The 13,749-nt window shown below is 41.8% G+C and overlaps 1 protein-coding gene across 1 annotated transcript in view; it reads left to right on the forward strand.

Annotated features, from left to right (window-relative positions):
* The window catches only part of LOC136612067 (uncharacterized), a 56,042-nt gene that overhangs the window by 1,419 nt on the left and 40,874 nt on the right, over window positions 1-13,749 (forward strand). The window contains exons 2-8 of the mRNA XM_066592154.1: window positions 2,961-3,101; window positions 4,630-4,760; window positions 5,741-5,849; window positions 5,944-6,060; window positions 10,249-10,310; window positions 12,795-12,941; window positions 13,029-13,214. Coding sequence (XP_066448251.1) covers window positions 2,961-3,101; window positions 4,630-4,760; window positions 5,741-5,849; window positions 5,944-6,060; window positions 10,249-10,310; window positions 12,795-12,941; window positions 13,029-13,214 — 893 coding nt within the window. The remainder of the gene's footprint in view (window positions 1-2,960; window positions 3,102-4,629; window positions 4,761-5,740; window positions 5,850-5,943; window positions 6,061-10,248; window positions 10,311-12,794; window positions 12,942-13,028; window positions 13,215-13,749) is intronic.

Genomic DNA, 13,749 nt, shown 5'->3' on the forward strand with positions numbered 1-13,749 from the left:
GGGAGCAAATGTGCCATTTTTTTAGTCAGTACCATTACAATACTGTTATGTTTATTGACCTTTTTATCTTTGTTTTGCTACTTAAAAAAATTAAGTAGCAAAACAAAGATTAAAAAAAGGTCAATAAACAACAGTATTGTAATGGTACTGACTCTGAAAAATGGCACATTTTCTCCCTGCTCCCCCTTTTCAACCCAACTAAAAGCCCTCTTCTTAAATGAAATGCCTTTTGTTGTTTTCATAGCCCCATAACTTTTTTTTGCGTGATTCTGTGTGAGGACTCTTTTAGTGGCATGAGCTGTATGTATATATCTCATGAACCCAATTGACTAATGCAGTTGTTTGCCTCCTGTCATTTTTCACATAACTGCACAGCTTGCTGCACTATTTTGTCTGGAATCTTGTACCTTGTTTGAAGAAGTGAGATTTGCAGTGAATTTAAGCAGCAAAAATTGCATTGCTGTAGACTAGAAATCCACACTACATTATTCCTGCTGTAGGTTACGCACACCCCACACCCCACCTGCGCATGGCTTGTATTCTAAATATTTCACATTTTTCTTTCATGTTGCTGGGGGACACAGCAAGACCATGGGTATAGCTGCTACACCAGGAGGTGACACTAGGCAAGAAGTGTTCGTGTCTCCCACCAGCCACACTCCTGCAGGACAAATCAGTTTCAGCTTTATGGGGTTTTTTCCTGTATAAACACTGCCTAATGGAAACACTGAGTACTCAGCATCAATCATACTTGGGCAGCAGTTGAGTATACACACCTTATACCCTCTACCCTCCAAGGAAGGGTATTACTACTAAAGTATATCTCACAGGACTATGCAGTTGTGGTGAACATCAGCAGTCTTATTAACCCTTCCATAGCAGGGTAAGTGTATTACTAATCGGGCATGCCTACAAATTAGAAGGGGAGTTGGCAACCTCATTTCTCTTGCCATAGGAGGCTGCCAGATTACTGCTCAGAACAGTATCTGATACTGCTACACAGTAATGGCAAGCATCAGCAGTTGCATTCTCCTTTCCGTTGGACGATATGTGCAGTACTGCCGGACTCTGTCTGACACACCAACAAGTCATGAGAAGGGTCATGCCACATAATTTCCCTTTCCTTTTGGAGGGTAAATGTATTGCTCCTAAAATCTATATTGCCTGAATACAGTTATAGCGCAAACTAGCATCTTCACTTCTCTTCCCTATGGAGGGAGTATGTATACTTTTAGACCCATACCTGTCTTTTGTAGCATCACCTTTCTCCCCATTTTCTAGGAGGGGCCATCATACTACTGTTAGGTGTCCGACACAGACTATGACATTGGCACTGGAATCTATTGTCCGCATTCCTTATGAAGTTACTGCAAGTATCAGGCAACTACATCCGCCTTTTGCATGCAAGTAACGGCCCCACATCTGGATGCTATACCTGGTATTAACGTGGTGGCCTTATGCTCATCATAGCTGCGCCATTTCCTTCTGAAAGCAGAAGAGATTATATTACTCCTAGTTGTGAAGAGGATCCTATCATACCTAAATATCTGACTGCCCGCTTCCAGCAGTAGTAATTGTACTGCAGATGACAATTACACCTAGTATGATTCCATAGTTTTAATGCACATCAAACAGCCTCATTACCTCTGTTGCATGCAGAGATTATTGTAGTAGGCTAGCATCTGTATTGGTCATGACACTGCTAATTTTGTAACACCAGATGGCTTCCTTACCCCGTGTCAACAGCAGGCCTTATATAGTGGTCATTCTCAGCAGCTGATATAGCTACGATGAGGCTATTCCTTTGTCAGGTTGTGTAACTCATGCTTATACTTGATTTGTGCGTGCCTGGCAATATTATACTTTCTGAACACTACGTAAAGACTTATTTGTTAAAAAAAAAAAACAACCAAAAAAAGTGGAGTTGGATTTCCCTGGCCATCGTGGATATGTGATCACCTTCTCTATCCTACCTAGGAACCTTGGACCAGCGTTCCATCGCTCCACCACTACACCCAATCGCTGTTTGTTCTCAGTTAGGTTCCTAACTGAGAGGACTTGGGAGTAGCCACCTTATGTAATCACATTGGAGCCTACAGGCCATGGCAATGTCGGGCAATGGCCTATGCTTAGTATATTGAGGATTGTCTCTGGCCCTTTACAGTGTGTATATATACTGAAGTGATCCAGGTTGGCAATGGCCATGTCTCAAAGGCAGAGGGTGGGCCTCTTTCCTCTTAATTTAAAGGTGGTAGGTTATCTTGAGATTGGAACTATTATTGGACTAATTGGCCTTTTTGTCTAATGACAAATGAAGGTGGTTTGATTTTTCTCTGATTTGTTTCCGGACCACTAGAGAGCCCGCATTGACATTCCCTCACTATAGATCCTTGCACGAGTGACTCTTCCTTCCACTCTAGAATACATTTCCACATAGAGGAAAATGTTGTGGAATATCTGCAACGGACATTCTGCACCATAACCACACCGAAAAAACGTAAAAAGTCACACCGCACGTGCGGTTTTTGATGTGGTTGCCCGGGTGCAGAAGCTCAGTTCAGGCTTGTATATGTATTGTTTGCAATGTGCTATAAAACCTGACACCCCCTAGTGTAGAAAAATATTTAGTGGCAAATCTAACATTTTCTACTATTGAACAGTACAAGATCTGGCTGACAGAGCACAGTGCCATTAAGAAGTGTACACTTAGCAGGCTTTATAACCTTATTTAAGTGTGATGTAAGTGTTTGTCGTCTTCCCCTCCTCATCTGTCAAGACTTTATACTTGATTAACAGTAACTGGTCTACTCCTAATAAGATCACATTATGGTTATCTACTTGAAGCAGAACCAGTAGTTTCAGTAGTTTCTGATTTTTATATTTTTACTAAAGGAGTCTCTGCCTCATTAACTGTGTAATGTTCATGGTGGGTTTGTTTTTTTTTTCTTTTCCCCCTCCAGACTTCCCACGTGAATTTGATCCGCACCATCGAAGAGGATCTCTCTGTGACAGACAATGTACCTTAAATATGCAGGCTGATTTTACAGACACTCATTCTGGATCTCATCAACATAGTGTGATTACTCCAAGGCCGTTGCCAGGTCAGTGTAAAGTGACCTTTCTGTAGAACAGGCAATTTAGAAAGATCCCTTCCTTTTGTAAACCCCGGTTTCAACTTAAGGTAAACTGAAGAGATGGTCCTCAAAAGGTGGAAAGGATAGGAACTTTCTCCTCCTCAGTCGAAAACCAGAGTCCAAACAATGACTTGGGGCCAGTGATGGTGGGGTGGTGAAAAAAAACTATCCCGATTCCAGGATTGCTGGAAATGGGTAACTAAGAATCCTTGGGTGTTACAAATAATATCTTTGGGGTACAAGATTGACTCTAACAACTCTTGTTTAATCTCCATTACTTCAGGAAAGGTTGGAGAATGGTGTCTGGGACCTGTTGTCCATGGGGAGGTTATTTCAGTACCCAGGGAGGAATGGGGAATGGGTTTCTATTGCCCATTATTCCTAGTTGGCAAGCCCAATGCTTCCTTTAGAACTAAAATCTAAGATCATTTAAGTTTCCATTTTAAACTTTCAATAACTAATTAGATCCACAATTACTCTAACAAAAATATGTGCAATTGACCTAAAGGATGGGTACTACCACATCCCCATAGACCCAATATGCCAAAAGTATCTTGGATTTGCAGTCAGATTGGCTTCAGAAACCTTTCAGTTTGTGTCCTTGCCTTTTGGCATTTCCACTGCTCTTGGAGTATTTACCAAGGTGGAAGTGAAAATGGTAACCCATCCAAGGCTTCTTTCACGCGGGCGACAGTGAGATCGCTGCAAGAAAATTGCAGCTGTGTTCCGTGCGATATTGCTGCATTTTCTCGTGATGCTAACATGATTTTGTGTCGCTATAAAGTCACGCTCCTTTGCCAGGATTTTCGAGACGGGGCTTGAAATAGCTGCATTTAAAAAAATAAATAAATAAATAAATAAGTGCTCCACCGCAGTTCTCCTTTGCAGCTCCAGCACTTGTTTGTAGTCTTCAGTCAGTGCTTCCTGGTCAGGACTTTCAAAAAACCCACTTCCAGGAAACGCTGGCTCTAATTGGTTCTTCAGCGCCGCAGCTCTGCCAATCACAGCTATTCAATGCGATGGCTGTGATTGGTTCGAGTGCTGCAGTTTCAGAGCCACGCTTGAGGAACCAATCACAGCCATTCAATGCGATACTGTATCTATTGCTGGGAGGCGGGGAATTCAATCCCCGTCACAAGCAGTACGTGCTTTGCTGGCTTGACAAGTGCCCGAAGCTCCGAAAATAGCGGTGGGTACCCCAACGGCACCTGTAAGGTTATTTTGTTTTTTTTTGTTTTGTTTTTTTCCAGTATCCTTGGCTGCATTTTCAGCTGTGCTGAGAACACTGGCATAACACATGCCAGCACTGCTGAAACCGGGCAGAATCTGCAGTAAACGCAGCATTTCTGCCAACTCCTGTGAGGGAGGCCTAAGGGGTTAAAGAAAACAAAACTGTCATTGCCTGTTAAGAGCACTATAGATATTAACACTTTAATGTTAGTTATGACAAACATAACCTTCGTTTTTCTAACATTTATTTTTTGTTGACTTGTAGGAACAACCTCCTCCCAGTCTTATTGTCTTCATCACTCAGAAGAAGTCCAACTTTGTGAAAACTGTCCTGTTAAAACCACCATAACTGCAGAGAATGAGGTGGAAGCTCTTAAACTTTCTAACAACTACAAGGCAAGTCTAAGGGAAAGGAAACTTGGTTATTTTGCCTGCTCTACTAGGGAAGCTTAAGGCTGATTTCAGACAAGCATATTACAGCGGCATTTCTGCATCTGTAATAGACGTGGGTCCTGGCCCTGACCACTGAGTATACTGACCTGAACTCAAAGCATCGTAAGGATCCATGATCAGCGTTGGGGTCAGCTAACCCTGCAATCGGCCTAGGGAACACATCTGTATTAAGGATGCAGAAATACAGCCACAATACGCTCCATCTGAACCCGGCTTAAAACTGTTAAGGGACACAGCACCATGGCGATAAATCCTGCCTCCTAGACCAAAAAACGTCTACACCTATCCAAATACCACTACCAAATAGGTGACTATCAAATTTTTATTCACTTTCTAGATCTTCTTAAGGGATTTACCTTTTAAGGGCCATATACACGATGATTATCGCTCAATTTGTTCAAACAAATTTGTGTTATAATCATCTAGTGTAAATGCTAAAAAATTTATTTATTTTTTTCCAGTCAACATACAGAATGTTGTTGAATCGCAGTCTTGTCATTGTATGTAAACGCTCCTCGCTCAGCGCTTCACATGGAAGCCTTGAAGTCTGGTTGCTCAGCGCTTGCATAGTCATTTAGACAACGGTCGTCCAGTCTAAATGGGACACTAGGATAGGTCATCAATATCTGATTGATGTAGGTCTACCACTCGGGACCCTTGCCGATCAGCCGCTTAAAAACGCTGCACGGCTGCAGCCTCTTCACTGTATACCAATCACGGCTCCATACAGACGAGAGGTTTCTTTCTTGCATATTCTCTTCTATAGATCTGCCATGACTTCTTAGAAACTGCAGAAGCCAAATGGTGCAGAACGTTTAATGAAACTTATTGCTACTAATGATTTTCAGCACGAAATGTATGCATTCTGAGAACGAAAAATTCACATAATTCCATATGACGATTCCCTTTATTCCATTTAACAGTTTGGTTTCAAAAAGTGGAAAGGTCATGTAACGGAGAGACCGTGGGAGGAACGGTCAGATATTGTGAAGGAACTCTACTCTGAACTGAATGTAGTGAAAACATCAGTTGGTATGGTAACATTCACATAACTTTAATGTTTTGTACACTAGTTGTGCAAAGAATCTAGACTGTCTTGGCCTAATGTACTGGTATTTTATTTCAGACTCAACGTTGACATTTGGGAATATTCTCTATCTGATCATGTTTGGATGGTGGATCAGCCTGTTTTATCTGCTAGTTTCAGTTGTGATGTTTATCTCCATTCTAGGATTTCCATATGGTATGTTAACTAGCAATATTTATGTGTAATTAAGAATAATATCTAGATGCAGGGGGAAAAAAGCTGACTGGTAAATTCAGGGATGTAACACTCATTGAACACATGACTGGATGGAAATTCTGCTCCCAGAAGACCCTAAGGCCTCATGTCCATGGGCCTAATACGGCCCCTGTGGATATTTGATGTGGATTTCCGCAGCAGGTACACTGCAGGTGATATTTAAATTGTGTTTTTTTTGTTTTGTTTTTTTTTTTGCTTGTGGGAGATCGCAGATTGCGGATTTTTCATGCACGGATGCACTGTGGATCATCCTTGCATGAGGAAAATGCAATCCCACCTCCCAGCCTTTCCCCACCTTCCTAATTGAATTGAACCTTCAAATTCGCAGTGCATCTGCAAGTATTTTTGCAGATGCATTGCAGATCTCCCACACCCATAGAAATCAATGGGGCTGATCCGCATTACAATAGAGCATGCTGCGGTTTTTGTCTTCCGCCCCCCCCCCCCCCCCCCCCGTGCGTGAAACCTGCAAATCAAAATAAATCCCATCCGCAGCTGTTAAATTAACCGTGGATGGTCAATGATTCTCTATGGGAAAATTGATCTGCAGATTTCACGCACGGGAGACACATGCAGATTTGCCAAATGAATTATGCCCGTGGACATGATGCCTAAGAGCGGTCTCCCTTTAGATTCTGACATATTCTTCATTTAGACTAAATTCCTTTTGGAAACTGTTTAGCAATGCATTTCCGGGCTCTATAAAGTTTGGATGACTGAACCAGTACTTGCTGTACAGGACTTTAAGGCCCAATGTCCACGGGCGGATTTTATTTATTGAATCCGTGTGGGTCTCTAGCTGCCTATAGAGAATCATTGGGCATCCGCACTTTAAGTCCTGCGGATTTGATTTTTAAATGATTTGCGGATGCCACGCACAGATAATCGCAGCATTCTTAATTCTACAGCGGATCTGACTGCATTCATCTCTAATGAAGCTTAGGATCTGCAGTGCATTTGAAGGTTAGAAGCAATTGGGGTGGTGGGGTTGTGAATTTCCTCCCCCACACCGTGGATGATCTGCAGTGACTGTGTACATCAGCGCAGAAAAAATTTGCAAATGGGTAAATGTACTCTTTGCATGTATAGGCTGTCCTGTTTAGAAAAGTTTACTATATTGAGCAGGTGGCTTGACTCTTCTGTACCCTGGGCACATTCCCATAAGCAGTTTATTTCTTTGCAGTATTATAGACTACATTAACCTGTTATACTTATAATTACAAAGCCCACCGCTTTCATTGACTTATTTGTTTTGCTAACTTCTATTGCTCAAATGCTACAGAAAGACTGTTTTGTTATACATGCCATGACTGGTTCACAGTTTTTATTAGATGATGATCTAGTTGTATTAGTGTGAATGCCCTAATTACACGTCTCTGTGATCGGGCCTTAATGACACGGCCCCTTTTTTTTTTTTTTTTTTCCCTTTCCCCTCAAAAAAGTGATTCATTTATTTATCCATCGACGTCGCTGTATGAGGGCAGTTATATTTTTTAAATGGTGCCATATAATGTACTGAAAAACGTTAAATTCTAAGTGGAGTAAAATGAAGAAAAAACATTCCGCCATCTTTCAGTGCGTCTTGTTTCTACGGTTCACAAACTGCAGCAAAAATGATGATATCTTTATTCTGAGTCAGTGCGATTACAACGATACCAAACTTGTACTTTTCTGCAATAAAAACCCTTTTTTTCAAAAAAAGTTTTTTTTTCTTCTCTTTTCTAAATCGCTGCATTCAAAGTCCTGTAACTTTTTTATTTTTCAATGGACGGAGCTCTGAGGGTTTATTTTTTGCGAGACTAGCGGTAGTTTTTATTGGTACCCTTTTGGGATACATATGGCTTTTTTGATCACTTATTGCGTTTTTTGGGAGGCAAAATGCTAAAAATTAGCATTTTGCTTAAGTTTTTTTTATTTTTTACGCTTTTTGCCATGCAGAATAGAGATGAGCGAGCATACTCGCTAAAGTCAATTACGCAATCGAGCATTGTTCTCCCGCTCAGAAGAAAAGGTTCAGCTGCGGGTGAGAGGAGTTGCGGCAGTGGGGGGGGGGGGGGGGGGGGAGAAAGGGAGAGAGAGATCTCCCCGCCGGCAGCCGAACCTTTTCTTCCGAGCAGGCAGGTACTCGCTAAGGGCAATGCTCAATCGAGTAATTGCCCTTAGCGAGTATGCTTGCTCATCTCTAGTGCAGAATAAAAAGCATGTGCAACTTATTGTACACGTCCTTACGAACGCATCCATACCAAATATGTGGGATTAAAATTTTTTTGTTGTATGAGAAAAAGCACCTAAAAAGGGTTTGTGTGTTTTGTACTGTATATATGTATAAAAATTTATTTATTTTTTATACCATTTGTGTCCCTCTGGGGAACTTTCACCATAGCACTGATTGCTGTGATAAGGCATTGCAGGACTTCCCTCCTGCAATGCCTTATCGCTTATTACTGCGATCACAGGCACTGGCAATACAGGAGGCTGGTATCTGGTGTCCTGTTGCCATGGCAACCAGCCGGACTCTCTGCATTTATATCGCGAGAGCTTGACAACGTCAGGGAGCGCGCTCCCTCTGTGAATCCATCCCATGCTACGATCTACATGGATCATAGCAGGGAAGGGGTTAACAGCAGTAGGCCGGCTATCACTGACAGCTGGCTCCCGCTGCCAAATAGCATGAGATCGCTTATGATCTCACGATATCCCCAGGACGTAAGTTTACATCCTGTTGTGGGAAGTACCCCACTGCCAGGAAGTAAACTTGCACCCTGGGGCGGGAAGGGGTTAATGATGTTGATTTGTGTTAATAATTTAAAAAAAAAAAGGTATGGCAAAAGGGGGGTGATTTTAAACTTTTATAACTTTACAATTAATATAACTTTATTTTCTCTATTTTCTTAAGCCCCCCTGGGGGACTACAACATGCGATGCTTTGATTGTTCCTGCAGTATGACATAATGCTATAGCATTACGTCATACTGCGATTTGACAGGCAGTCTATCAAGCCACCCCACGGGGATGGCTTGATAGGCAGTATCCAAAGGTAGCCCTGGGGCCTTTCAGAAGGCACCCAACTGCCACGACACCTGCATGGCTCCCCTGATCTCACTGGGGGGGGGGGGGGGTGTATGATGTTTGGGGCATTTAAAGGTTTAATGGCCACGGAACGATTATCGTTGGTGTAAATGCATCCAGGGACTGAACGATTGCTGCTTACAGTGAATTAGGTGGGCGGAGGGAAAATGCTACCCCCAGCTGCCCACCTCCCTGCTGGCTGCGCTGTAAGCAATCAAGCTCCTGTGTAACAGCACGGATCAACTATACACTAGGAAGAGCGTTGGGCATTATTTGCCCAGCACTCGTTCTGTGTAAACGGGCCTTTACTCTTGTAAAACGTTTTGATACACCTTTTTAAAATAATTCATTGTTCCTTCAGTGATCACAAGGCACCCAGGTCCTGAGAACGCAAAGCAACCCCAACCAACCTGCAGTTCTTCTTTCATTATTCTTCCTCCAAACATGACATTGAGCTAAAAAGTTCCACTTTTGCCTCCTCTACCCAAGACAAGTGGGGCTACTGTGTGTTCTGATTTGAAAGCAGACCGTTTCTTTGCGGTGTCCTTGCATGAATACTACTTTGTGTTCAGTGTTTTATGATTAGTCTATACCTGAACAGAGGTTTTTGCAGTTTGTAGAGTCTCCTGTAGATCTTTTGCTGTTATCCTTGTGTTCTTCTTGATATTTCACAACTGCCCACCTTGTGTTGTTGGAATGATCTTAAGAGGATGCGAATCTCAATCTCCTCTCTTCCAAGAGCTATTTGGCAAAAAGTGTTTTTATTCAGGTTGCCTGTACTTGGTGACCACATGCTAATTATTACTAATTTGCCAGGCTGCTCCTGAACTTGCTGTTTTGCTTGGCAAATCTAGGATGCGGGCTGGCAATTGGTGGTCATCCACTTGTAGTTACATTGGATTATTCAGTATGTTTTAATCAACAAGGAATCCAGGTATTTCCAAAGGGTTCACTTTGCTTTTGTCTTGCAGCTGTATTTAGTCAAGATGTATATTTGGGTATGTAAATAGTAAAAGCATTTCAGCAGTGTGACTTTTTAATGTATTACTCTTAATGTAGGTGTGCTGTGTTGGAGGCTTTCAGGATACTTTATTTGGCCATTTGGAAAAGTTATCTTAAAGGTAAGGGTGGATATGTCTGTGCGTTTTTCTTACATATGTTAAATATGTATGCAAAAAAATTATTCTATGCATAGCAATGCCAAGTAATATACACGAACATATGCAGCTGCTATAGCATTGAGGGGGGGGGGGGGGAAACCTTTCAGGCTACAAAACATCTCATGTGAAAGAACCCATTGGAAACAATAGGCTTCACATACATGTGCTTTGTAGCCCGTGTGGATGCGGCCTTAGTATTACACGCGTCTCCCTCACGTAAAATTAAAGTGTATAAACTCCATGTTGCATTTGCAGGTGAAAACCAGACTGCATATGTATAGGGAGGTTTTTTCTTATAATGAAATATAGACAGTACACAGACAGCATTCAAGTGGTGTCCGTTTGCTTTTTCATCCCTCATAGAATTAAAAGTGAATCTTAGCTACAAAATGGTGTGTGTGTGTGTGTGTGTGTGTGTGTGTGTGTGTGTGTGTGTGTGTGTGTGTGTGTTCACAAGCTGCAATACCCTCTATGGACTAACTTGTAAAATTGGCGTGTGTCATGGCAGTGTGAGCATGCATCTTGTGAAGCTCCTGCCATGAAGCTTGTAGTATTGGCATCTCACCCACTTACCAGTGCTTTGTTTGGTCCAGATGGTGAGGAGGAAGAGCAGCAGTGATGGGCAGGCCTCAGGAAAGTGTGCAAGCAGTGTGAGGGGAGTCTCCACCGCTCCTTCACTGGTGGCTTTTAGGTGCTGCGCAGATGGGGAGAGCAATCCAGATCAAACCGGCGTCATGCCTGGCAAATCTACAGCCATCAATATCTGCCGAGTCCAGACCATTATTCTTGGCAGGTTACACACTATATCCTGAAATTTAGCCTCATTAGATACAATGAAAGCCTTTAATTCACTAGAGTGGAACTTCCAAGAAGCTTGTCTTATCTGTTTTTGGGTTCGGTCCTCAATTCCTAAAATGGATTAAAATGCTATACAAATCTCCAGAAAATGTTTTAGCAGCTTTTCTTTCGCGTGTAACTCGCCAGGGTTGCCTCCCTATCCCATGCCTTATGTGCCAAGCCATAGAAGCTTTGGCAATACGGTTATGTTGTACTTTTTGCTATCACAGTTAACTGCTGGGGAAGTGAAGAAATCATAGTGGCGCTCTATGCCAATGATATGGTTCTTATTCTTCAGAATCCTGAAAAATCTTTCCCCAAGTTACAAAACTTATGAACCTCCTCCTACTGGTGGTCATAGCGCCCCCCCCCCCCCCCCCCCCCCATCATGCCTGTATCGGCTATTGCTCTGATTTGGCAACTTTGGCAAGGACACCCCCTTTTTTTTCTCTAAATGAGGTCACATTTAGGTGGCACTTTATCCCATTGGGAATTCTCAAAATATGCTCCCTTTTTTAAATTTTTTTATTTTTTTTATTTTTATAGCTTATCCATAGCCTCCAATGCTAAAAAGAGGAATTACTATCATTTCCAGGTTGTATTATTGCCAGATATTCATGGCATGTATGAAACAGTTCCTGACAGGTGTTGGAGGTGTAAACGAGAAAAGGGGCACGTTGCTCCATATTTGTTGGCAGTGCCAAAACATCCTGCATTTTTGGGAGTACATTCTAGCTATTTACAAATCCTACTCTGGTAAACAAGTTGAGAACTCCCTACAGGTAATGCTGCTATCCCTGCTTCCTGGTTCTATGGACCAAATCAGAGAGGGCATCTTGAGACACCCCTTAGCTGCTGCCAGAATGGTAATACTATGACACTAGCTCTGGTGAGCCACTCTCTCTGTGAATGGGCTGCAGAGATTGAATTGATACCTGACTCTCACAAAAAATCTGAGGCATTTATAGTTACATGGAGCTCTTGACAACTTGCATGGACTTTGAGTTCTGGGGTTCGACAACTTCTTAATTCCCACAGGGCAAATCTCTTGTGCTTGATCTGCTCCACTCCTTACTTCCCTTCCCCTTTTTTTATTTTATTTCCTTCCCTTTTTTTTTTTCTCCCTTCCCTTCTCGATACTAGTTTGACTGCTACTGTTAATTGGATGGGACTGAAAAATTAATTGAATTGATAGAAGCCAAGATGGGATGTTCTCTATTTAGGAATAAAAATACAATCCAGATATCTTCTCTATGATGGGATCACAGGCCTTTTAGTCCTAATTTTCAATGTTCGAGTTTTGTTTCGTTATTCTGTTACGTGGAGCTGAAGGTATTTGTGCTATTATGCAAAAGACTTAATTGCATACTCAAATATTTTTTGCACTTTGTAATGTATAACTCGGTTTTCTTACTTTGTAACTTTCTTGAAATTTTAATATACAATTATGCATAAAAATTATAAAATTCTCTTTACACCATGTTTAGTGGTTTAACTCCTTCAGAATTGGGTAAATGGTAAACCCACTAAAACACATATAAATTGCCTATCCTTGAACCTTAAATTGTTGGCAGCTTTGTATAATGTTCAATGTGTTCTCTCATCTAGGGTGGTATAACTCGCCATAGAAAATGCTGTGTTAGGTTCTCAAAGTGTGAGGCTATTCCAGAGGTTGATGAACTATCAAAGACTCCCCTTATAGAAAAATGTGAGCAACTACCTTCAAATTCCCCAGACACCACAGTCAACTACTGGGTAAATCTAGCACTCCTGTGTTTACAGTTATTACCATGTAAAACTACACATTTTAACCATGTTCTATATTCTGCTTCTCTCAAACAGAGACGTGTTAGCACTTACATCTGGCTGGTTGTGGGATATCCTGTGCTTGCAGTAGTCCATGGGCTTGCCTGTTTCATCTCCTGGATCTTGGTCTTTTTTATCCCTGTGTCAAAGATGAATGGCAGGGTTTTATTCACAGTTCTTTTCATGCCTCCAGAGCATGTTCATATCTGCCGGGAAAGCAAGGTGCGCTATAGGCAAGGACTGCTTGCTGAAAGCCTGGTACTAAAGTCTGAAATGTTCATGTGGTGGTTGTTTGTTTTAACAAAAAAAAGGTTTGGAACGGTGTTAGCCAGTAGAAGAAAGTGTGATTGTTCTTAGTGAGAGAAACCAAGCAATCTAGTAGATATGATCCCTTTTAATGCCTAACACAAATGTGATGTTACAGCAAGCTTTCAGGTGGTTATCGACCCTTCATCAGGCTAATGAAATTGGTTTGGATGGGACACAAATATAACACAAATGCAGAGACGACACCCCTCTCGATCTCTAAATAAATGTTCACATACAGAAATTTGGCACTGGCTCTCACTCAAGACTTAAAATAACACTAAACAACCAGAAAAAATATCTAAATGCTTAATCAGCCCTCTGAGCTAAGGAATGTCACTGTTTTATGTCTTATCTTTCCTTTAAAGTCCAAACCTAGAAAGAGATGGAAACGCTAGCTCTGCCGTACCACCTGTTGGATGGCAACATTCTTACAAAGTCTTTAAAGGAC

This window comes from Eleutherodactylus coqui, chromosome 2 (assembly GCF_035609145.1).
Source record: "Eleutherodactylus coqui strain aEleCoq1 chromosome 2, aEleCoq1.hap1, whole genome shotgun sequence".
NCBI classification, from domain to species: Eukaryota; Metazoa; Chordata; class Amphibia; order Anura; family Eleutherodactylidae; genus Eleutherodactylus; species Eleutherodactylus coqui.